The following is a 24,886-nucleotide window of genomic DNA, read 5'->3' as shown; positions in this document are numbered from 1 at the left end:
CATCCATTTCCCTCCAGTGTATAACATCCGGCCCCTCACCCCCCAATGTATACCATCCACCCCTTGCCTCCAGTGTATAACATCCAGCCCCTCATCCCCCAATATATAACATTCACCCCTTTTCCTCCAGTGTATAACATCCAGCCCCTCATCCCCCAATATATAACATTCACCCCTTTTCCTCCAGTGTATAACATCCGGCCTCTCGCCCCCCAATGTAAAATCCCGTGGAGCCATGGGATGGATACCTGCTAACTTTTGAGAAGAGACAGTAAGGTAAGTTTAAAAAGTGGTGTCCTATAGGCCCACTCTCATCTGACAGCACCATTGGGGAAACTGATTGGCCACTTAGATTCCCACAGCATACACGCCGTGGGGCTTTCTCATGTGATGTCCCAATATGCAGCCAATCACATGACCGACGTGCAAGTACTCCATGCGCAGGCGTTCTATGTACGTTCCCAGGTATTGCCATGCATATACAGTGGCATATAAACATTTGGGCACCCCTAGTCAAAATGACTGTTCTTGTGAACAGTTAAGCAAGTTGAAAATGAAATGATCTCTAAAAGGCCTAAAGTTAAAAATGACACATTCACCTTGTATTTTAGGGGAAATAAATACTATATATATATATATATATATATATTTACATATTTTACATTTTAAAATTTGCAAAAATGAACGCCGGGTGTGTTTGGTGGGTGAGCCTCCTTGTGAAGACCTGAGGTTGTGAGTTGTAATAATCACCTAGGCAGGTAAACAATGGAAATATTTTTTCCTCCTTACATCCATGGTCTTAAAGCAATTCCGGGTAGATGGTCACAATGCAATGTCCCCATTCCAACAGATCCCATCCTGGAGCCGATAGTTCAACTGCCCCGTACCAGGCGATACTCACTGTCTCCCAACTTTTGGTTGGCCCACAGCTTTTGTATCTCCTGACAGTATAGTCTGTAGTCACAGTCTATGCTCCATACCACAACCGTAGTACACATTTCCTGTTCCAGTTGTCAAGAACAATCCTTAAGATTGAGATGATAAGTATCACGACCGTAGCACGTGTATCAAGCTGCAGCCGGCAACCGATCTCCAGTCTCCATAGGCCATCCATACAGGGCCACCAGGACCTCACCAACAGATCCTCGCCCCTCGGCATTACTAAAACAAGTGCCTCACTAAACGTGTGGATTATTGTTCTCCCTCTCTTGGGTTCAGTTCCGTGGATGGGCAAAAATGATCACACTCTCCCTTCTAAACATTTGCTTTTAACTCAAAGAATGAAAAATATTCCAGAAGGCGAGTCTCCAGCCTGTCTGCAGGGTTGTGTATAAGGGATGCCCCCTGCAGAGAGGAACAAAGACGCATATGCCCCCACCAGATGCAGGATAGAAATGCTAATGTACGCCTTAGTTATACATGAAATCCAACCCTCTTCCTCTGCTTAGGGTACTGTCACACAGTGGCACTTTTGTCGCTACAACGGTATGATCCGTGACGTTCCAGCGATATCCATGCGATATCGCTGTGTCTGACGCAGCAGCGATCAGCGACCCTGCTGAGAATCGTACGTCGTAGCAGATCGTTTGGAACTTTATTTCGTCGCTGGATCTCCCGCTGTCATCGCTGGATCGTTGTGTGTGACACCGATCCAACGATGTGTTCGCTTGTAACCAGGGTAAACATCGGGTTACTAAGCGCAGGGCCGCGCTTAGTAACCCGATGTTTACCCTGGTTACCATCGTAAAAGTAAAAAAAACCAAACTCACATTCCGGTGTCCGCCAGGTCCCTCGCAGTCTGCTTCCCGCTCTGACTGCCGGCCGGAAAGTAAGAGCAGAGCACAACGGTGAACAGCGGTGACGTCACCGCTGTGATCTGCTTTCACTTTACGGCGGCACTCAGTCAGTGCGGGAAGCAGACTGCGAGGGACCTGGCGGACACCGGAATGTGAGTATGTACGGTTTGTTTTTTTTTACTTTTACGCTGGTAACCACGGTAAACATCGGGTTACTAAGCGCGGCCCTGCGCTTAGTAACCCGATGTTTACCCTGGTTACCCGGGGCCTTCGGCATCGTTGGTCGCTGGAGAGCTGTCTGTGTGACAGCTCCCCAGCGACCACACAACGACTTTCCAACGATCACGGCCAGGTCGTATCGCTGGTCGTGATCGTTGGAAAGTTGCAGAGTGTGACAGTACCCTAACTGTCACTGACTGGAAACATTGATTCCTGGAGCTAAACCCTATCAAGGTGAAATTAGTGCACTTACACTGACGAGCAAGCAAATCTCTAATTAACACAACAACAAGATCGACGCACCAGTGCTCCATGCTGGAGAAAGTCTGTAGCTGATCATTTTTGGAGGAGTTTTTGTAGGAGTTGATTTTCACCTGATGTGATTCCAGAAGCGTTTTTGAAGAGGTTTTCAAGTGTTCTTGCAGATATTTTATTTCCTGAATGTTTTTTTGCAACTTTTTGCTTTGACAGTGCTTAGATTGGAGCAATTGGAGAATAGAAGACGCTACATAGTTAGTGGTGTGTACTTTCTTTTTGTTCCCACCGTTAGTTTTTTAAAATCTGGAGCAGAAAAAAATGCTCAAAAGACTGAACAGATGACCAGCAAATTGGTTTTACAATAGGAATGAGAATAGCGTTTTTTTTCCACTTTAGTCTGCACCTAAACATAAGATTCTCTTCTTTCCCTATTTGTTGTAATTCCCCTAGATCCACCGGCATGAGGAATGTTTCATAACCTCTCTTGCTCTCTCATTATACTTTGTCTACTGTGTAATTATCCTCGTTGTTATTAATATGGTTAAAGCTCCACCAAAAACTCATCATGTAGCCAACTAGTTTGTTACTTTGTGCTGATGAGGGGTAAAAAGGCCCAAACAGTTCTCCTGGACTCTAATTTGGCTGGATATCCAATGTTATGAGGCAAGGCTCATCAAAAGGGTTGTCATTGACTTATAGGGTAGCTATCTCCAACAAACGCTAGAAACGCCATCTGTTCATCTTGGTAGAGGGAGACTTTACAAATCTGAAAAAATCAAACTTATGTTTGGATTAGTAGAAAGAGATAATAAAAATATCATCTATCTAAGGATCGTTTTTTGCTACATTGTCCTAGTCTCTTTTTGAGATCATTGTTTAAAGTGGTCGTCTCATGAACAAACTACATTTTAAGTAACAGATTTTGGAATAATAATAAGTTACTCAATTACATTTGCTGAAAAAATGTTCCTGTGCTGCGATAATCTTATAAATGTCTCTGCTCTGTACAGTGTAGTGGCTGTGTCAGATCATGCAGAGCTGCTCCAGTTCCTGGTCGGCACATACAACAGCTCCTTGCTGGGGGGGAGCATAAGTCACTTATGAAAAATGAATATACAGATGAAACAGCAGGGTCTCACCTATGCTATCTTAGGTAACATATTTTCTTGCCTGTTTTATCACAGGAACAAGTATTTCTGCTGCAACACCAATTCATTTTAAATCAAGTCAGCAATATTAAAGCTGAGTAGCCGCTGCAGCTTCTACATCTCTGATGTGTTTTATGATGAGCTCTGAGAGCTGGAAATGCAGCAGAAACACTCGCTCCTGTGATAAAACAGGCAGGGAAATGTGTTACCTAAGAAGCAGAAGATCATAAAACACATAAGAAGGCCGGGTAATACAGATACAGATAAAGGTGGATATTCCTGAATAAATATATATAATGTATACACTGAGTAAACAGTAGTAACAGCAATAGATGTTTTTTTTTGTTTGTTTTTTAAAAACAATCTTAGAGGGTTAATAATTAGTCTCTATGTATGACATTGTTTGTGAACACTATATGGAGTTTTCCTACATGACTTACTATGTTGTTAAGGATTAAGAATATACAATAATTTTCTATAATTTCCTATTATTCTGATATAAACATTTTATATAGTCTATGATATTGTCATTTTATGAACTAACGGACTATGCTATTATTTCTTAATTATTGTTATATTCTACCCCTCATCATACCATCTATTTCTTGCAACATCTCTTGTTACTATGCACTCAGTGTATACATTATATGTATTTATCCAGTAATTTCCACCTTTATCTATATCTGTATTACCCAGTCTTCGTATGTGTTTTATGATCTCTCAAATAATATTTTAATGAATATCAATAAAGATTTTTTATTAGCTTTTTCTAAAAAGCCTCTTTTTCTCTAGCTGTTTATTTATTAAATGCTTTTTGGCTTAACCGATTGATGATTGAGGATATTGGTGTATCTAAGAAAGCAGAAGCTGCAAGACTTATGCATCCCGCCTAGCAGATCATGAGCTGGAGCAGCTCTGCATGGTGTGACACAGCCATTACACAGTACACAGCAGGGGCACATTTATGAGATTATCTTAGAACAAGAATATTTTTTTCTTCACAAATCCAAATGTGGAACTTATTATTATTCCAAGATCTATTGATTAAAATGTACTTCAATCGTGGGACAACCCCGTTAAGTTGTATGTAGTAAACGCTTAAGCTCCCCTGCAGGTGGACAGAATATTATTGTGCAGCTCTATGTTCCTGCTGGGATTTGGAGCTCTGCATCAGAAAAGTAATTGTTATAAAAATATATCAACTGATCAGCAATAAACCGAGGACCCATATACCGTATATATTTTACATATATATTTACATTACATATATATGATTTTAATAGAAGGTTCAGTAGTTAATAATCGGAGGCGACTGTTATAGTGTAAGGTTTATGCCTGATCAAAAATTAAGCACCAGTATAATAAAGTAAAGGAGGGATTCCATATTTGTGCCTACATATTGTTTATGTTTTGGATCTGCATTGATATGATCTTATTTGCATAACCGTTCTTATTTTATTTTCAGCAGAAACCCAGGGAGGAATCAGGGAGATACAGCAGGTCGTACACCTCATCCAGCACCCTGGGAGTAGAACTCCGCAGGGGTCGGAGACGACCCTCCTCCACCCTCCAGGTTCCACCCTGGAGACCCGGTGAGAGGGCACGGTCACCAGATTATGACAGCATGCAGAGACCGACCACCCTGCCCCTGAGGATCCCCCCACGCATCTCCATCACTCATGCGGATTGTGACAGGTAGGGGGCAGATGCCTGATTTTTTTTCTTTTTTTACATTTCTAGTGCTTATGATCTGTTTTTCTTCACCTGTCCCGGCTCTTACATACCCCTCGAAATGGATCGTTGGCCGCTCATGTTTGCCACTACTCACATGGGTTATGGGCCTACCGGAGGAGTGGAGTCGGAAGTGTGCCTGCGTGGCCGCCATTCACATGGTGCATTTCCGAACCCTATTCTTGAGATCGGTAGGGGTCCCAGTGGTAGGACCCCCGCCAATCAAAAAGTTATTGCCTATAATATGAATGGTTGATAACTTGTAATTTCTGGAAATAACACTTTAATAATAATGTTGTCACCTTTCTGTAAATCTTAGGATATGTTCACATGCAGAGTTTATACTGCCAAGAGAGCAGGTTATGGCTGCGGAATAAAAAATGCTGCGTGTGAACATAGCCTAAGAGATCGATAATACACGTAGAAGGATAGACGTGTGGAATAATTTGCCGACCATCTTTGCCTATGACATTGGAAAAAAGGATTTACGATTATTGGATTTCAACATGTCTGGTCCCTGCATGTAATATTCCTCTCTTCCCATGACAAATAAACAAGCACGCTGGTCTGAGCTGAGCATACATGTTTATTGGAGAGTCAGGGTAAAAAAAAAACTTTTGGGCTGTTGGTTATTTCATGGCCATGCTTCGTTGTCTACAGTACATCCCCCATGAAGATCGCTGGTCAACCCCCCTGTTACTAGTGGAAGAAGAGATAGATATCGTAGGACTTAACGTCTACGTACATCCTGTACTATTAGGCATGAGCGAATCTTTTCAAATTGAAGTTCAGCAAATTTCGTCTACAAAGTTTTCTATTGTCCTGACAAAATGTGGGTAACGCTCTGAGGTCCCATAAGACTGTATCCAACCCCAGAGCTGCCTTTCGCTGCTTTGCAGTCACGCACTATCTGGACAGTTTATTCAGTGGTTTATGGCTTTCTCTTCCTCTATTGCTGAGCTGTGATCTCTGACGTCCTCTCACTATCCAGAAAAATGGAGGCGGGCATTTTTATTTTTGCGATCCACAGGTATCAGATTGCAAATTGCTCTAATTTGCCAGGTCAAGTGGATTTCCTAAAATTCGACATAATTTCAATTTGCATCAAATTGATTCGCTCATCTCTAGCTACTATCTAATTGTATGGAAATACTATAATTACTTCCGATAACAGATTGGCTGAGGTATTTATTCATGGCATCCAGTCGCATGTAAAAGTTTGGGCACCCTTGGAGATTTATGTGCTTAGATAACTTTGACCAAAGGTTTCAGACTTTAATTAGCCTGTTAGGGTTATGGCTTGTTCACAGTCATCGTTAGGAAAGGCCAGGTGATGCGGATTTCCCAGCTTTATAAAAACCCAACCTTCTCTAACCTTGTGCCAAAAAACAGCAGCCATGGGTTCTTCTAAACAGCTGCCCAGTACTCTGAAAATGAAAATGGTGGATGCACACAAAGCAGGAGAAGGCTATAAGAAGAAGATAGAAAAGCGTTTTCAAGTTGCCCTTTCCTTAGTTTGAAGTGTAATTAAGAATTGGCAGTTACCTGGAACAGTGCAGGCCGAGTGCGCCCAAGGATCTCGCCGTCCATCTCGAGGTTTCCCCAGAACAGTAGACAGAGTAACATGGAAGGGCATTTTTGGCAATCCAGTGCTCCATGTATTAGCCCCATGTGGCCCCTAGCAGCCCAATGCGTGAGACTGATGCTGTCACTTCATACTACTGTCCTGCACTGTCACTTCCTGAAGTTAGCGCTAATTCTCAGTTCACCCTCCCCAAACTAGGCCCGCCAATACAGTTAACCCTGCCTAGGCTGGACTGCAGCCCCAGTGGTTGTTGTTATCCTTGACAACATGCATGAATATAAAATACATTTAACCCCTTAGAGTGTCAGGGAGCAGACCATCAGCTCCATCACTCCTACGCACAGAAAAACGGAGAAAAATGGCAGAAGCTTTTTATATGTAAAATGCTTAACAAGTTTATTAATTTACAAATACAAAACATTAAAAACACACAAACAACGTGTTAAAAGTGCTTAAATACAAAGACACCAGATATGCCTGGCCCTCATAAGTTATAGCATCCATGCTTTATATCAGTCCATGCAGTGAGAAACAGATACTCCTCAGGATATATGAAAACACAACCTCCCAATTGTAAGGTGTCAGGTAACACCATTGAGTACTCTATTTGTGCAGATATAACAAAGTAACCTGTGTTTGCATACTTCCACTCAGCTAAATAAGTCTGAGCCGACATACCTAAGAGGAGCATGTCTCACCTGGATATGAAGGGGCCAAGGCACGCACCCCGACGTGCGTTTCGCCGCTGTCAGCACCCGCTTCACTCCTACGCACAGTAGCATCTTTCCAATCCATCTTTGGGCTGCTCAGTAGAAGTGTATGGGACAGCTCCTTGGTGTGCACAGTGGCTCCCTGCCCGGCCATCTTTGGGCAGCGCAGTAGGAGTGTATAGGATAGTTCCTGGGCATGCATAGTAGTTCCTTGCCGGTCCATCTTTGGGGAGGCGCAGTAGGAGTGTATAGGATAGTTCCTGGGCATGCACAATAGTTCCTTGCCAGTCTATCTTTGGGGAGGTGCAGTAGAAGAGTACAGAACAGCTCTTTGGTTTGCACAGTAGCTCCCTGCCCGGCCATCTTTGGGTAGCGCAGTAGAAGTGTATAGGATAGTTCCTGGGCATGTACAGTGGCTCCCTGCCCGGCCATCTTTGGGTAGCGCAGTAGAAGTGAGTGTATAAGATAGTTCCTGGGCATGTGCAGTAGCTCCTCGCCAGTACATTTTGGGCACTCCTTGGCATGCTTAGTAGCTCCCTACCTGGCCATCTTTGGTGGTGGAATAGAAGTGTACAGGATAGTTCCCGATGCATAGTAGCTCTTTGCCGGTCCATATTTGGGGAGGTGCAGTAGAAATCTATGGGACAGGTTAGGCATGCACAGTAGCTCCGTGCCCGGCTATCTTTAGGCAGCGCAGTAGGAGTGTACAAGATAGTTCCCGATGCACAGTAGCTCCCTGCCCGGCCATCTTTAGGCAGCGCAGTAGGAGTGTACAGGATAGTTCCCGATGCACAGTAGCTCCCTGCCCGGCCATCTTTGGGCAGCACGGTAGGAGTGTACAGGATAGTTCCCGATGCACAGTAGCTCCCTGTCCAGCCATCTTTGGGCAGCACAGTAGGAGTGTACAGAATAGTTCCCGATGCACAGTAGCTCCCTGACCAGGCATCTTTAGGCAGCGCAGTAGGAGTGTACAGGATATTTCCCGATGCACAGTAGCTCCCTGCCTGGCCATCTTTAGGCAGCGCAGAAGGAGTGTACAGGATAGTTCCCGATGCACAGTAGCTCCCTGCCTGGCCATCTTTAGGCAGCGCAGTAGGAGTGTACAGGATAGGTCCCGATGCACAGTAGCTCCCTGTCCGGCCATCTTTGGGCAGCACAGTAGGAGTGTACAGAATAGTTCCCGATGCACAGTAGCTCCCTGCCTGGCCATCTTTAGGCAGCGCAGTAGGAGTGTACAGGAGAGTTCCCGATGCACAGTAGCTCCCTGCCTGGCCATCTTTAGGCAGCGCAGTAGGAGTGTACAGGATAGGTCCCGATGCACAGTAGCTCCCTGCCCAGCCATCTTTGGGCAGCACAGTAGGAGTGTACAGAATAGTTCCCGATGCACAGTAGCTCCCTGTCCGGCCATCATTGGGCAGCATGGTAGGAGTGTACAGGATAGTTCCCGATGCACAGTAGCTCCCTGCCCGGCCATCTTTAGGCAGCACAGTAGGAGTGTACAGGATAGTTCCCGATGCACAGTAGCTCCCTGCCCGGCCATCTTTGGGCAGCACAGTAGGAGTGTACAGGATAGTTCCCAATGCACAGTAGCTCCCTGCCCGGCCATCTTTGGGCAGCACGGTAGGAGTGTACAGGATAGTTCCCGATGCACAGTAGCTCCCTGCCCGGCCATCTTAGAGCAGCACGGTAGGAGTGTACAGGATAGTTCCCGGGCCGTACAGTAGCTCCCTGCCCGGCCATCTTTGGGCAGCACGGTAGGAGTGTACAGGATAGTTCCCGATGCACAGTAGCTCCCTGCCCGGCCATCTTTGGGCAGCACGGTAGGAGTGTACAGGATAGTTCCCGATGCACAGTAGCTCCCTGCTCGGCCATCTTTGGGCAGCACAGTAGGAGTGTACAGGATAGTTCCCGATGCACAGTAGCTCCCTGTCCAGCCATCTTTGGGCAGCACGGTAGGAGTGTACAGGATAGTTCCCGATGCACAGTAGCTCCCTGCCCGGCCATCTTTGGGCAGCACGGTAGGAGTGTACAGGATAGTTCCCGATGCACAGTAGCTCCCTGTCCGGCCATCATTGGGCAGCATGGTAGGAGTGTACAGGATAGTTCCCGATGCACAGTAGCTCCCTGCCCGGCCATCATTGGGCAGCATGGTAGGAGTGTACAGGATAGTTCCCGATGCACAGTAGCTCCCTGCCCGGCCATCTTTAGGCAGCACAGTAGGAGTGTACAGGATAGTTCCCGATGCACAGTAGCTCCCTGCCCGGCCATCTTTGGGCAGCACAGTAGGAGTGTACAGGATAGTTCCCGATGCACAGTAGCTCCCTGCCCGGCCATCTTTGGGCAGCACAGTAGGAGTGTACAGGATAGTTCCCAATGCACAGTAGCTCCCTGCCCGGCCATCTTTGGGCAGCACGGTAGGAGTGTACAGGATAGTTCCCGATGCACAGTAGCTCCCTGCCCGGCCATCTTTGGGCAGCACGGTAGGAGTGTACAGGATAGTTCCCGATGCACAGTAGCTCCCTGTCCGGCCATCATTGGGCAGCATGGTAGGAGTGTACAGGATAGTTCCCGATGCACAGTAGCTCCCTGTCCGGCCATCATTGGGCAGCATGGTAGGAGTGTACAGGATAGTTCCCGATGCACAGTAGCTCCCTGCCCGGCCATCTTTAGGCAGCACAGTAGGAGTGTACAGGATAGTTCCCGATGCACAGTAGCTCCCTGTCCAGCCATCTTTGGGCAGCACAGTAGGAGTGTACAGGATAGTTCCCGATGCACAGTAGCTCCCTGCCCGGCCATCTTTGGGCAGCACAGTAGGAGTGTACAGGATAGTTCCCGATGCACAGTAGCTCCCTGCCCGGCCATCTTTGGGCAGCACGGTAGGAGTGTACAGGATAGTTCCCGATGCACAGTAGCTCCCTGCCCGGCCATCTTAGAGCAGCACGGTAGGAGTGTACAGGATAGTTCCCGGGCCGTACAGTAGCTCCCTGCCCGGCCATCTTTGGGCAGCACGGTAGGAGTGTACAGGATAGTTCCCGATGCACAGTAGCTCCCTGCCCGGCCATCTTTGGGCAGCACGGTAGGAGTGTACAGGATAGTTCCCGATGCACAGTAGCTCCCTGCTCGGCCATCTTTGGGCAGCACAGTAGGAGTGTACAGGATAGTTCCCGATGCACAGTAGCTCCCTGTCCAGCCATCTTTGGGCAGCACGGTAGGAGTGTACAGGATAGTTCCCGATGCACAGTAGCTCCCTGCCCGGCCATCTTAGAGCAGCATGGTAGGAGTGTACAGTATAGTTCCCGGGCCGCACAGTAGATCCTTACCGAACCATCTTTTGGCAGTGAAGTAGAAGTATACAGAACACCTCCCCGACACGCACAGTAGCTCCATGCTAGGACATCATTGGGCAGTGAAGTAGAAGTGTATAGGATGGCTCCTTGGACCTGGAAGGTATTGGTGAAAATTTTCTTTTTTTTTTAAGTATATTTTTAAACTAGTCCAATCTCTTTGAAAAAAAAAAAATTTTTACGCCCGCAAGAACCTTTAATGATAAAATCTCTGTTGAGTTAGAGTGTTTTAGTTATTCATACGTTTTATCCTTTGTGATAATACTCCTGGAGGTGTAGAGTAATGAAGGAGGTGATGGCAGCATCCCTGGTGCTCTAGAGTAATGCGTCTCTACGACACACGTCCATCTCCACATACAACTAACAGGTGAGTTATTTTCAGGATTTCTTTAGTGATGAGCAATTCAGTCCATCAGGAATTGTCATACCCAAATAATTGGGACACGAGAAGAGCGGAGTTCAGAAATACTACCCTGGAGGAGGCACTGATGTATTAATATCAGCACTCCCGATCTAGGGTAGTGAAGGGGCTATTAGTGGGTTAGGGTATCATAGTACTTAATGATAACATCCCTGGTGGTCTAGGGTAGTTAAAGTGAAACATTCATGGTGTGCAGTGGGCAGTTTACCTCCCCAGGGTATTATGAAGCCCTTGGTGCCTTGAAACAGAATTTTTCCCTATTTCTGCCACCGTAAAGAGAAAAAAATGAATTTTTGCAGTAAAGTACATGTTTTGAAGATGACTTTCTAGTTAATTATTTCAACGAGATTAGAGCTAAAAATGGGAAAGGTCAAGAGCGGAATAACATACGTCCAGATTATATAAAGCATTACAAGGCCGGCAGGATTTATTGGGGCAGATACGTCCTTTATTACTTCTGTGAGATTCTAAAGCAAAGAAAAATTGAGCCAGAGCACATGTTGGTATCAGTGTAATGCGTAGGGGCGCATTCACACTGTGGCCATTTAACAAGTAGAATCTAAGATGAAAACAAAATGAGCAAATACCTTGCAGTAAATAAACAGTAATAGTACATGTACATAACATAGGGAACGTACTTAACATTGTTTGGATCAAAAAAATGTAAAAGCCATGCCACCACGACAAGGTGACCCCACTCGGGTCAGTACCTAACTCTTGTAGTTCACCTCACTATGTGTCAGCAGACATAAAAATAGATACGTGATATTCTCCAACACTACAAACTTTATTAGCTATATACTGTATACTGGAAGACGACTGAGAATGAGTGAACCGATGGCCAACTACGGCCAACAGACTGACCAAAGAGAAGCCCAATTCTAGGGAAGCCCTAACTCTGATCGGGAAACATTGCTTTAGGGAGATGAACATTTCACCTTTGTGACCTAAAAAACCAATCGGTAATGCAGCCATCGAATACAAGCATACCTCTCACTATGAAGATCTGCCTTGCAAATTTTGAATAATCACCCTAAAATATAGCATAAGCGTACAATTTCCATCCTTCGGACACTTGTATTGACGTGTGATGGAGCGTCCAAGCTGGTAATCACCAATTCATTTGAGCCAATCTTTTACTACATGAATGGCCATGCGTCTGAATCATTCATCCATCACTTGATAGATGAACAATCTATAGGAAGATCGACCTTGTGCAAGCCTAGATAGGTCCATCAGGGTCTTCTCCGCCATTATTTTGATAGTATCAAGTGTAAGATTGCTCTCACTAAGTGTATTGGGGGCACTCGCTTGGCACGGGATTAACGTAGTCAGGCACGATTTTTCGCTTAAACACAGTCTATACAGTTTATTAAAGTGTCATAAACCAGGTTGTGCACAGTTCACATTATACATAATAATAATAATCTTTATTTTTATATAGCGCTAACATATTCCGCAGCACTTTACAGTTTGCACACATTATCGTCGCTGTCCCTGTTGGGGCTCACAATCTAAATTCCCTATCAGTATTGGAGCGCCCCCACACCGCCGCAGGGCCGAGGGGTACCCGGAGCCGGGCCTCTGAGTTATCAGTTCTGGGGTTGTCACGGTGGCTAGACCCGGTCCGTGGCCCTGTCTGTCAGTGGGGGACGTCCGGTGAAATAAGTGGTGTTGTAACGGTGCAGTTGTGGGGTGCAGGTCGCGGTAAATAACGAGGACACCAGGTTGCAGTCTCTTTACCTCTTTACTGAAGATCTCTGGGTCCTCAGTCCAGAATACGGTTCACCAGGCTGCGCAAGTCCGGCCGGTCCAATGGCACCTCCAGAGTTCTCTTCACAGGTGGAAATCGGTGCCTTCCTTCTTAGCGCTATGTGTTGTAGTCCTTCCCTGCTATGCTTACGGAAAGTACCCCACAACTGTTGTGTCTGTTTCTTAAGTTCCCTCACAACAACTCGATTAACTGATCTTCTGCTAATCATTAGTGTTGAGCATTCCGATACTGCAAGTATCGGGTATCGGCCGATACTTGCTGTATCGGAATTCCGATACCGAGATCCGATATTTTTGTGGTATCGGGTATCGGTATCGAAACAACATTAATGTAAAAATGTGTAAAAGAAAGAATTAAAATAAAAAATATCGCTATACTCACCTCTCCGACGCAGCCTGGACCTCAGCGAAGGAACCGGCAGCGTTGTTTGTTTAAAATTCGCGCTTTTACTTGGTTACGTGAAGTCCCGGCTTGTGATTGGTCAGGGCGGCCATGTTGCCGGGACGCGGACCAATCACAGCAAGCCGTGACGAAATTACGTCACGGCTTGCTGTGATTGGTCCGCGTCCCGGCAACATGGCCGCCATTAACCAATCACAAGCCGTGACGTCACGGGAGGCTGGACTTGCGCGCTTTTTAAAAAGCGCGCGTGTCCAGCCTCCAGTGACGTCCCGGCTTATGATTGGTCCGCGTCCCGGCAACATGGCGCCGTGACCAATCATAAGCCGGGACGTCACTGGAGGCTGGACACGCGCGCTTTTTAAAAAGCGCGCAAGTCCAGCCTCCCGTGACGTCACGGCTTGTGATTGGTTAATGGCGGCCATGTTGCCGGGACGCGGACCAATCACAGCAAGCCGTGACGTAATTTCGTCACGGCTTGCTGTGATTGGTCCGCGTCCCGGCAACATGGCGCCGTGACCAATCACAGCAAGCCGTGACGAAATTACGTCACGGCTTGCTGTGATTGGTCCGCGTCCCGGCAACATGGCCGCCATTAACCAATCACAAGCCGTGACGTCACGGGAGGCTGGACACGCGCGCTTTTTAAAAAGCCTTCTCATTATCTTTCTTCCTTTCATGCATGCTGGACACCACGTCTATCCCTACGGGTCCACGGCATCCTTCTTCTATCTTTCACCTTTTACTTCTCAGGGTACATCATCAGTATTTCTTCACATTTAACTAATTAAACACATATAACTGTCTCGTACAAACATTATCATCACTTTTCTCTCATCAACATTATTGCTACTTGTCTTAAGCAATATCGGCAAATGAACATCCCCTTTAAGAGGGGACCAAGTCTCTGCGGGGTAGCGTATCTTCTCAAGCTACCAGTCCATACTCAGCAAAGGTTCCAGTACGGTATCTTCGCAAAGAGTCTTTCTTTAAGTAAAACCAGTAGGGAGCGCCTTTAATAAGGTGCAAACTATGTACAAGAAGTTCGGATCATGCACTGTTCATGATTTCAGCAGTTCTGTAAACTTTGTGCAAAAACTTGGAAAACAAACAAGAAAACAAAACAATAGGGATCCCAGGTCCATAGAAGGATCCCCTTAAAAGTTAACCCTGAACGGGTTTTGGCAGCAACATAAAAGCAATAAAACAGTAACTATATACATGTGAGAAAGTACAGTAAAATCTTACTGTGGTGGTCTCCGATCTGGCCTCACCAGGCCAACGGATCGCACTGGTGAGCCAGGAAGCGGTTCCGGTCCCAGCAGCGATAAAATCCCTCACCGGGAGGCCCTTCTCACTGGCAGGTGTACACGTTCCTCCGGGGCACGGCGAGGCCGGGCTTCTCGAGGTTCCGCAGGGCCGGGTTCTGCTGCTTTCCCCACGGGATCATCTTCTTCCGGTGTTCCGGCAGCAGCCTGGAGGGCAATGCATCGCTGCACGCCTCGCGCCATCCAGCCAGCCTCTCCCGTAGCCCTCCTCCATCTGGTGTAAGTCACCGCATCACCTGGCTCCAGGTCGCGGGGAAATCTTCCGCTGCAGGGCTCCACCTCCTCCCGATCCACGTGGATTTGTAGCGGCTCCCCGATCTCCTGGATAACCCCACGTCCATATCGGGGGTTGAAGGAGACCACCACACCCCAGTGGGACAGCGGGATCTCCGGAGCTCTGACCAAGTCAATCGGCGCTGCAGGCTGGGGCCGGCTCCGCCATGCTGCCATCAGACGCCGTAGATGTTCGGCGTCTGGCAAGATCTTCAGGTCCGGCGTCTGTAGCGTACCTCCAGCCGCGGCCAGGCGGGAGGGAACAGGGGACACTGGGGACAAACGGATCTCCGTGGGCTGGCCTAACCGAGTAAGCACGCGGGCATCGGCCTCCAGCCGGCGGGCTAGCTGTCGGGCCTCGGCTGCAGCCATACATTCTTCAGACAGCGGCAAAGGGGGTCGGCCCACTGGTGGCTCTGTAGGGGTCAGACCCCGCAGCGTTGGTGCTTCTGGGACTGTGTCGGGTTGTGCAGCCTCAGGCCGGATCGGGTCAGTCCCGCGCGGGGTTCCTGGTGTCGCCATCTTTGCCTTCTCTCTAATATCCTCTTCCCGCGGTCTCTTTCATGGGCGGCCCCGTCTCCATGGTCTCCACCCTCCAAACAGGATCAGGAGGCGGACCTCAGCTGTTGACGGACACGTCCTCAGGACACAGAAATATTTGGACTGGGCGGCCATTGCTGTTCGCGCTCTCCAGCTTGTCTTCGCCCACTTCACGCCCCCTTTTCACTTCCTGCGCTCTCCTCAGCGCTGCAATGGCGGCGGATTTTGGCGGCAAATGGCGCAGCACACAGTCTTTGCAATAAAGTACAGTCCAAGCACAGTAAATCACAGTTCCAAGGCACACATGACCTGATTCTTCAGGCTTAAGTAGATCCTGTTCGTGACGCCAAGTTGGAGCGCCCCCACACCGCCGCAGGGCCAAGGGGTACCCGGAGCCGGGCCTCTGAGTTATCAGTTCTGGGGTTGTCACGGTGGCTAGACCCGGTCCGTGGCCCTGTCTGTCAGTGGGGGACGTCCGGTGAAATAAGTGGTGTTGTAACGGTGCAGTTGTGGGGTGCAGGTCGCGGTAAATAACGAGGACACCAGGTTGCAGTCTCTTTACCTCTTTACTGAAGATCTCTGGGTCCTCAGTCCAGAATACGGTTCACCAGGCTGCGCAAGTCCGGCCGGTCCAATGGCACCTCCAGAGTTCTCTTCACAGGTGGAAATCGGTGCCTTCCTTCTTAGCGCTATGTGTTGTAGTCCTTCCCTGCTATGCTTACGGAAAGTACCCCACAACTGTTGTGTCTGTTTCTTAAGTTCCCTCACAACAACTCGATTAACTGATCTTCTGCTAATCATCCGTCCCTTCCTGATGTCACAGTTAGAACGGCACCCGTTTGTCGGGTAGGCCTGGAGTTCTTCCGGGACCCTAGAGTCGCCCCTCTCCCGCAATTGCCTCCCAAGACTTCATAGGTGATTTAGGTGAGACAGCCCGCCTGAGACTGACTGCCCTGCCGCTGTTTGGAGTATTGCTTGAAGCTGAATGTTATTCCACTCCCTCGGCGTTCCGGCCAATGCGCCTCAGTAGGGTGTTGCTCCGGTCTTACAGCATGACCCCTACTGGTATTCTCCTATTGCTTGATCTCGTTTCTCACTCAGCACAATCTATCTCGCTTCTAGTCCTTTCTTGGGTCCCGCCGCTTCCCGGAGCTGGCGCGGACCCGTTACGTTCTTTTCAATGCCAAGCCTCTGTCAGGATCCCACCCCTGACAGAGACCCTACTGTCTCTTCCTCCACAACACCCTCTGCCACCAGGTGTTGCTTCGTCCAATCCAGTCAGCTTTCTGATCTAACTTCCTGCCTGACCCCCAGTTTACCCACTATGGTGGGGAGTGGCCTAATGAATAGAACCCTTAGCTCCCCCCGGAGGCCCAGCTGTGAAATGTATTGGTGTCTGTGATACCTGATCAGATGAACTCCTTCAGTGCCATCGGACGCACCGTAGCTCCCCTTAGTGGCGGAGCCACAGTACTGCAATGACCAGGACTCTGGGGCGCTGCAGTATGTCTTTGGAATGTGGGAGGAAACCGGAGAACCCGGAGGAAACCCACGCAAACATGGAGAGAACATACAAACTCTTTGCAGATGTTGTCCTTAGTGGGGCTTGAACCCAGGACTCCAGCGCTGCAAGGCTATCCACTGAGCCACCGTGCTTATATTTCATAACACAACAGGCACCAACTGGTGATATTAACTTGCAGCTTTATCTTAGACACTTCATTTACGGCTTTGACTCACGGACACTAAACATGCTGGACCTCTCACTTCGCCCAGTTACCATGGGTGTCCGTACGCCGTATACTTCACCAATGTCCCAAGTCACATACAGCGCACATGACACTGGGTCATGGTCTCTAAACACGCCGAACCTCACTCCGTTCAGTTGCCGTGGGAGACCACACAGTTCATAGACTCTCACAAGCACCAACAGTCAATGGTACCTTAAGGGAGCTCCTGTTCCACCTGCTGACTCCTCGTCAGTCCACTCCTCCGGGAAAGCTGCCTCACCGGGATCACCAACTTGCCTGGGCAGCATATCTTAGTCAGTCCAGACCCACCGGAGAACGGTAGCTTCCCCAACATAGACCATCCAGAATCAGAGTCGTACTGTGCGCTATTCAGGGATCCGGTCCTACTCCCAGAACCTCCCAACACACCAGCATGTGCTCTTCAGGACTCCTACTCCCAGGAGGTCCAACACATAACAGACCATCCATCACATGAACCGCACATGTGACCTGTCCAGGTGCTGTTCAGGACCTCATCCAACACCCCAGGCATATGACCTGCCCAGGTACTATTCAGGACTTCAACCAACACCCCAAGCATATAACCTGTCCAGGTGCTATTCAGGACGTCAGTCCAATACCCCAGGCATATGACCTGTCCAGATGCTATTCAGGACATCAGACCAACATCCCAGGCCACTAGCAAGTCCAAAGCCCCACCATGTGCTCTTCAGGACTCCTACTTCCAGGAAATCCAACACAGGTTGTTCAGTGTGCTATTCAGGGATCCAGTCCTACTCCCAGGGCCTCCCAACACACAAGCATGTGACCTGTCCAGGTGCTATTCAGGACCTCTGTCCAACACCCCAGGCCACCAGGTCCAAAGCCCCACCACATGCTCTTCAGGATTCCTACTCCCAGGAGATCCAACACATAGGCTCTCCAGGACCTTCCACTGGAACCACACAGGAACATGTGACCCACACCCTGGTCACATTATATAGCCTTAACCACTCCCACAGGTGGGAGTGTGGATGTGTGGCTAGTTTGTCCCGCCCATCTCACATAACTAGCCTAGTAAGTCTCCCTTACAACTACACCATACTTTTACACACTCTTGAGGGACTACAGGTCCCAGAACAACAACATTGCATCAGACTTACCATGCAGACTCCCTCTGCGACACATATCGGCCACTCACAATTCTGCCAATCACTGTTTCACCACCATTATAACAACAAATACGCCTCCATGCATATCCCAAGGAGCACACACAGCGCCCCCTAGCTGCCACAGGGGTCACTGCACCACACAAGCCATCGGGTTGCTGGTCTTCCTCTTAGCCCTGTTCCTTCTATTCTTCCGACCATGATGTGATTGCTCTCCAAAGTAGGCAAGTCGTAGCTTGGTGATCCTTGTTTCGAGTGTCACGTCTGGCTTGGTTTGTTCCAAAATCGGTTTGTTTGTTCTTCTTTCCATCCATCCATAGCATCTGAATAGTCACCAAGTAATTCCACATTTCTTCTAACTGGGCCTTCCTTCTCCTGGCGGAATAAGGGGTGCCGGGAACCGGATTCAGGGTGACGAGTCAAGTCATCAGTGCATCACCCCTAATCTATTATTACTATTATTGGCATGAATGGAGCTGTTGATGATACATTTTGATATATTTTACATTTTTATGCTTTTGTATGTTTTGTCTTTTATTGTATTATCGCTCTGTTAGTGTGCCATTGTGCGTGAACCTAATTAATTATTTGCATCTTTGAGTCCTCCATCGCCCTGGTTGCCTGAAGTCATCACCCAGCTGGCCATTGCAGCCAATATATATTAAACCAAACAGCCGGTGAAATCTTGCGCTTCACTTGTCAAGAGATAAAAGTACTGTGGCGCTACACAGTTTCTGATGAAATAACCCAGTGGCGCTTTGCTGTCTCACACGGCATTGCGCTGTACCTATGAATACAACGACACTTTGAAGAGCAGCACGTTTTGTAGATGGACATCCCTTTGATTTCCATCATTCGCGACAATTTTTGGGCAGGTGCCACTATCAATTTTGCTCAACCGCAGAAACCAAAGCCCAATCCAAACTTTTTCTTCTTGTCCAACCACTGGAACAAGGTTGTAGTAAGTGAAGAGCGGATAAGAAGTGGGAAATCCATCTACATTATGACTCAGCCAGGGTGATGCTGGAGCTTTAGCCCCCAAAACATGATTGATGAGTATACAGAGTATTACCATGGAGGTTTACACATTGGACACATGGCAGATACAGCTCCTTCTAGGCTCCCACGCTGTGACCACACTTTACTGGCCGGTCGATAGTCTCATTTCACCTCTACTGTTTCTGATCAGCCTCTGTTCAATACTCATTAATGTTTCTCAAGGGCCGGTCCATATCATTAACACTCAAGAGCGGCCCCTTTCAACCCCGGGCCTACTCACAATTGATTTCCAAGCATATTATGTAAAAGACTCTTTTCTTGTGCAAATGTCGACAGATCATTAACGTTCTTGCTGTAAAATTGTACTGTATCCGCTCTGATTACATCATGTAGTGAAAGTTTTAAAAGAGATCTTGATTTTCCACCATAATAAGCTCCAGTTGACCCTATAAAATAGGGAGTATTCTAGGCAGTGGTGTAACTAGAGTCCGATGGGCCCAGGTGCAAAATTTGGACCTCAGCCCCTACTTGCATGTTGCTCACATGTATGGACCTTTGAAGCGTATATTAATATATTAATATCTCCCATACTGGTGTCTTCTTGTAATGATGGCCTCTTCTTGGCCCCTTCCAGTAATAATGACCCCATCCTGGCCCATTGCAGTAATAATGGCCCCTATCCTGGTCCTCTTTTTGATGTAATGTCACCCATCTTTACCCCATTTCTGGTATATGTCCTCCATCCTGGCCTCTTCAAGTAATAGTGTCCCATATTCTGGCCCCTTCTTGGTGTACTGTCCCCTATTTTGAGCCCCTTTCTGGTAAAATGTCCCCTTCCTATAATAATAACTACCATCCTTGGCCCATTCCATTAATAATGTTCACCATAATGGGCCCCTTCCTGGTATGATGTCCCCCATCCTGAGTCTATTCCTATAATAATGTCTCCCATTCTGGCCCCTTGCTATAATAAGATCCCCCATCCTGGACCCTTAAAGTGATAGTGTCCCCAATCTTGGGCCCCTTCCTGGTATAATGTCCCCCTTTCTAAGCCCCTTCCTGGTATAATGTCCTCTTCCTGGCCCCTTCTTATAATAAAGGCTACCATCATGACCTCTTCTTATAATAATGTGTCCCATCCTGGCCCCTTCAGGTAATAGTGTCTCCCATCCTGGGCCCCTTCTTGGTGTAATATCCCCCATCCTGACCCTTTCCTATAATAATAGCATCCATCCTATAATAATGTCCCCCATCCTGGCTCCTTCAAGTGATAGTGTCTCCATTTATTGGTCCTTACTTGATATAATATCCCCATCCTGAGTCCTTTCCAGTAATAATGTTCCCTGTTCCATTCCAACACATTTCAAAACAAACAAAATTTTTTTTTTTACCTTTCTCCAGTCCCATGATGTGCTGTGTCCTCTTCTATAGCCAACACAGGAGCTGGCGCTCCGACATTGGCTGCTGACCTCTGATTGGCCAGTGGCGTGTATTGCAGTGCAGAGAGCCGGCAGGTATCTGAACCGCAATATATTTCGGCTGAATGCGCATCCTCATATAAAGCGACTGAGAGCGATAGCCATGGACGAACTGCTGCTTCATAATGTCCAGGCACTTTACAGAAAAATTGTCTCCCAGTCCCAGTGTGCTGCAGGAATGTCCGCAAGGAATTCCAGTAAGGTCACCCACTGCAACTTGAACGTGACCTTGGTTATCAAACTTCCCTATCTCCCTCCTATCAGGAAGCAGTCCCTTTTTACTGGGGCTTTCCTCTCCCACTATGGGCTAGTTCCAAACTTTTAACTATGTCTGATCTTGATATCACTGCCTTATGAACTACTTCCTAGTCTGTCTCTATACTGCGCATTAAACTAAGCATTACTGATACATTACTTATTATCCAACCACAATACTATACAAAGTACAGTATATACCTAAAACTGCACAACACTATTCACATTATAATACACAGCACAATACACTTAGTGTCTTCAGGGGTAGAACCACGACCGTACAGTTCACCACTCTTACACGCGGATGTATATCCAGCTAGTTTAGGCACTGGTGTTAGCAGGAACCCAAGAGATATTAAAGGAAGTCACCATCGAGTCATAGCTGTTGTGTAGGTTTTACTTATTTAGTTTTACACAAAAATGTTTAATTACATAGGTAAATGAGGAATCTTCTCGGTTCACCCTTGGTGTGGCCATAGGTTCAAAGCACAGTTCCGCCCCCTCAATTACAATCCTCCATATCACTCCTTATATTGATTGACGGCGCCTGCTTTGAGCACTTTCTAAATTGAATCCTCAGCTCTGCAATTATTGACACTGGAGGAGCCAAGAGTAGACACCGTGTCAGTGATTATATATGCGTCAATCACTTCTCCTGTCTGCTGTGGCCGCTCGCTGCACACAGGATCATCCAGTAGCGAGCGGCTGATGTTGACAAGAGAGAGGGATGAGAGCACGTCTGCACTGACACTGCAGGAGCCGAGTGCTCACACGGTCAGTGCAGCTCTGCTCTTTTCCACTTCTGTCAGTATTAGCAGCCTGCTTCTGAGTGCTCCTGTCTGCAGCGTACAGCCACTGCAGACAGGAGAGAGGGATGAGAGCACGTCCACACTGACACTGCAGGAGCCGAGTGCTCACACGGTCAGTGCAGCTCTGCTCTTTTCCACTTCTGTCAGTATTAGCAGCCTGCTACTGAGTGCTCCTGCCTGCAGCGTACAGCCACTGCAGACAGGAGAGAGGGATGAGAGCACGCATGTGCTGATGGAATGCTCGCCAGGGCCATGGGGTACTTGGTACTGGGTCCAGTACTTAAAGGGATGTGTCACGGCAGTGGCGACCCGGTCCGTGGCCCTGGGCACCCAAGTAAAAGGGATTTGTGAAATAATAAACGTTTGTGACGCCACCTGTGGTATTCGGTCAGGGGTGACCAACGCTGCTTAAAGGGGTCCACTGGGGTGAGGGATGAGGGATGGTATGGCTTCTCACAGGTGAAGCTGGGTCCCCAGGGCTCCCGGTGTATTTGGCAAAGATGGTGTGGTGCCAGAAATAATCAACGGACACAGGGTTTCAGTCTCAGGGTTACAGCTACAGTTCAGGGTACCAGCAACAAGTAATGATGAGGTCCGGCCTGGAAGCAATTACAGATCCCTTTTCCAGGTGAAGTTTGTAAGCCTTCCTTCTTGCGCTTTGTGGCGAGTCCCTTGCTGCCTACGGCTTCAGTCAAGGTCCTCTCTCTACTGTCCCGGGACGGTACCTGTATGGTAGGTGACGCAAGCCTTTTTACAGAGTCTCTGTCATGATTCGGGCTCTGTGTGTTGCTGTACCTTCAGTTTTGGGTGCGGACAGATGACCTACAATCTTCTGTCCTTCCGGTTCTGCTGTGGGAGTTAAAGTACTACACAGCCTCGGGCTCCCAGAGCCCAGGTCCTGCGCTTCAGCTTGGAAGGAGCGCAACCGCAGCTCCCTTCCAGCTCCTCTGTTCTCCTGTGCTTCTCCCCTCTGGCACTTGCTATCAATGCAACATTCCTGCTTTTCCTCTCCGGCCTGGAGCTGCAGCACCACATGTGGCTGCACGGCCCCAGCTCTGCTCACACTCCTCTCTTCTTCACCTCCTCAGGCTAACTCACTCCGACTGCCTAACTCCTTCTCCAAGCCAGAATATTTATATCTGGGGAAGCTCCCCTGAATCCGGGTTCAGAGCTCCCCCTTCTGTCCTGGACTCAGTATGTGTTGCATGTAGGTGTACTACCTGTTAAGAGATCTTCCATGCTTCCAGGCATCACATCACCCTCCCCGAAAGGAAGGCAACATCACTGTAACAACCGGTTTCCTGGGATGTTACACTGACACTGCAGGAGCCGACTGCTCACATTGTCAGTGCAGGTTTGGTCTTATCCCCTTCTATCAGTATTAGCAGCCTGCAACTGAGTACTCCTGTCTGCAGCATACAGCCACTGCAGACAGGAGAGAGGGATGAGAGCTTGCACGCGCTGACACTGCAGGAGCCGACTGCTCACACAGTGTCAGTGCAGGTTTGCTCTTATCCCCTTCTATCAGTATTAGCAGCCTGCTATTGAGTGATTGTGTCTGAAGCTTAGAGTCATTGCAGACAGGAGAGAGGGATGAGAGCACGCCCGCACTGACACTGCAGGAGCCCAGTTCTCACATAGTGTCAGTGCTTATACACTCACCGGCCACTTTATTAGGTACACCATGCTAGTAACGGGTTGGACCCCCTTTTGCCTTCAGAACTGCCTCAATTCTTCGTGGCATAGTTTCAACAAGGTGCTGGAAGCATTCCTCAGAGATTTTGGTCCATATTGACATGATGGCATCACACAGTTGCCGCAGATTTGTCGGCTGCACATCCCAAAGATGCTCCATACAAGGCAGGATGGATCCATGCTTTCATGTTGTTTACGCCAAATTCTGACCCTACCATCCGAATGTCGCAGCAGAAATCGAGACTCATCAGACCAAGCAACGTTTTTCCAATCTTCTACTGTCCAATTTCGATGAGCTTGTACAAATTGTAGCCTCAGTTTCCTGTTCTTAGCTGAAAGGAGTGGTACCCGGTGTGGTCTTCTGCTGCTGTAGCCCATCTGCCTCAAAGTTCGACGCACTGTGCGTTCAGAGATGCTCTTAGGCCTACCTTGGTTGTAACGGGTGGCGATTTGAGTCACTGTTGCCTTTCTATCAGCTCGAACCAGTCTGCCCATTCTCCTCTGACCTCTGGCATCAACAAGGCATTTCCGCCCACAGAACTGCCGCTCACTGGATTTTTTTTCTTTTTCGGACCATTCTCTGTAAACCCTAGAGATGGTTGTGCGTGAAAATCCCAGTAGATCAGCAGTTTCTGAAATACTCAGACCAGCCCTTCTGGCACCAACAACCATGCCACGTTCAAAGGCACTCAAATCACCTTTCTTCCCCATACTGATGCTCGGTTTGAACTGCAGGAGATTGTCTTGACCATGTCTACATGCCTAAATACACTGAGTTGCCGCCATGTGATTGGCTGATTAGAAATTAAGTGTTAACAAGAAGTTGGACAGGTGTACCTAATAAAGTGGCCAGTGAGTGTATATGCATTCTCATCATCCCCTTCTCTTTGCGGAAGTGGCCGCTCGCTGCACACAGGATCATCCAACAGCGAATGGCTGATGTTGACAGGATAGAGGGATGAGAGCACGTCCACACTGACATTGAAGGAGCTGAGTGCTCACTTTGTGTCAGTGCAGGTTTGTTCTTATCCCCTTCTATCAGTATTTGCAGCCTGCTACTGAGTGCTCCTGTCTGCAGCTCACAGCCACTGCAGACAGGAGAGAGGGATGAGAGCGCGACTGCAGTGACTCTTCACAAGCCCAAAAAGGCCAGTATTAGGTCAACCAAACACATTAAATGGTGATCGTTCTATCCCAAATGCAGAAGTGCTCATTCAGCCGAGCA

At 48.0% G+C, this 24,886-nt stretch overlaps 1 protein-coding gene across 1 annotated transcript in view; it reads left to right on the top strand.

The window, feature by feature from the left end:
* Window positions 1-24,886, top strand: part of PDE4A (phosphodiesterase 4A) — a 903,909-nt gene that overhangs the window by 341,017 nt on the left and 538,006 nt on the right. The window contains exon 3 of the mRNA XM_077262038.1: window positions 4,887-5,116. Within this exon, the coding sequence (XP_077118153.1) occupies window positions 4,887-5,116 (230 nt within the window). The remainder of the gene's footprint in view (window positions 1-4,886; window positions 5,117-24,886) is intronic.

This window comes from Ranitomeya variabilis, chromosome 5 (assembly GCF_051348905.1).
Source record: "Ranitomeya variabilis isolate aRanVar5 chromosome 5, aRanVar5.hap1, whole genome shotgun sequence".
In the NCBI taxonomy this organism is placed as follows: Eukaryota; Metazoa; Chordata; class Amphibia; order Anura; family Dendrobatidae; genus Ranitomeya; species Ranitomeya variabilis.
This window is presented reverse-complemented; position numbering and strand designations above follow the sequence as displayed.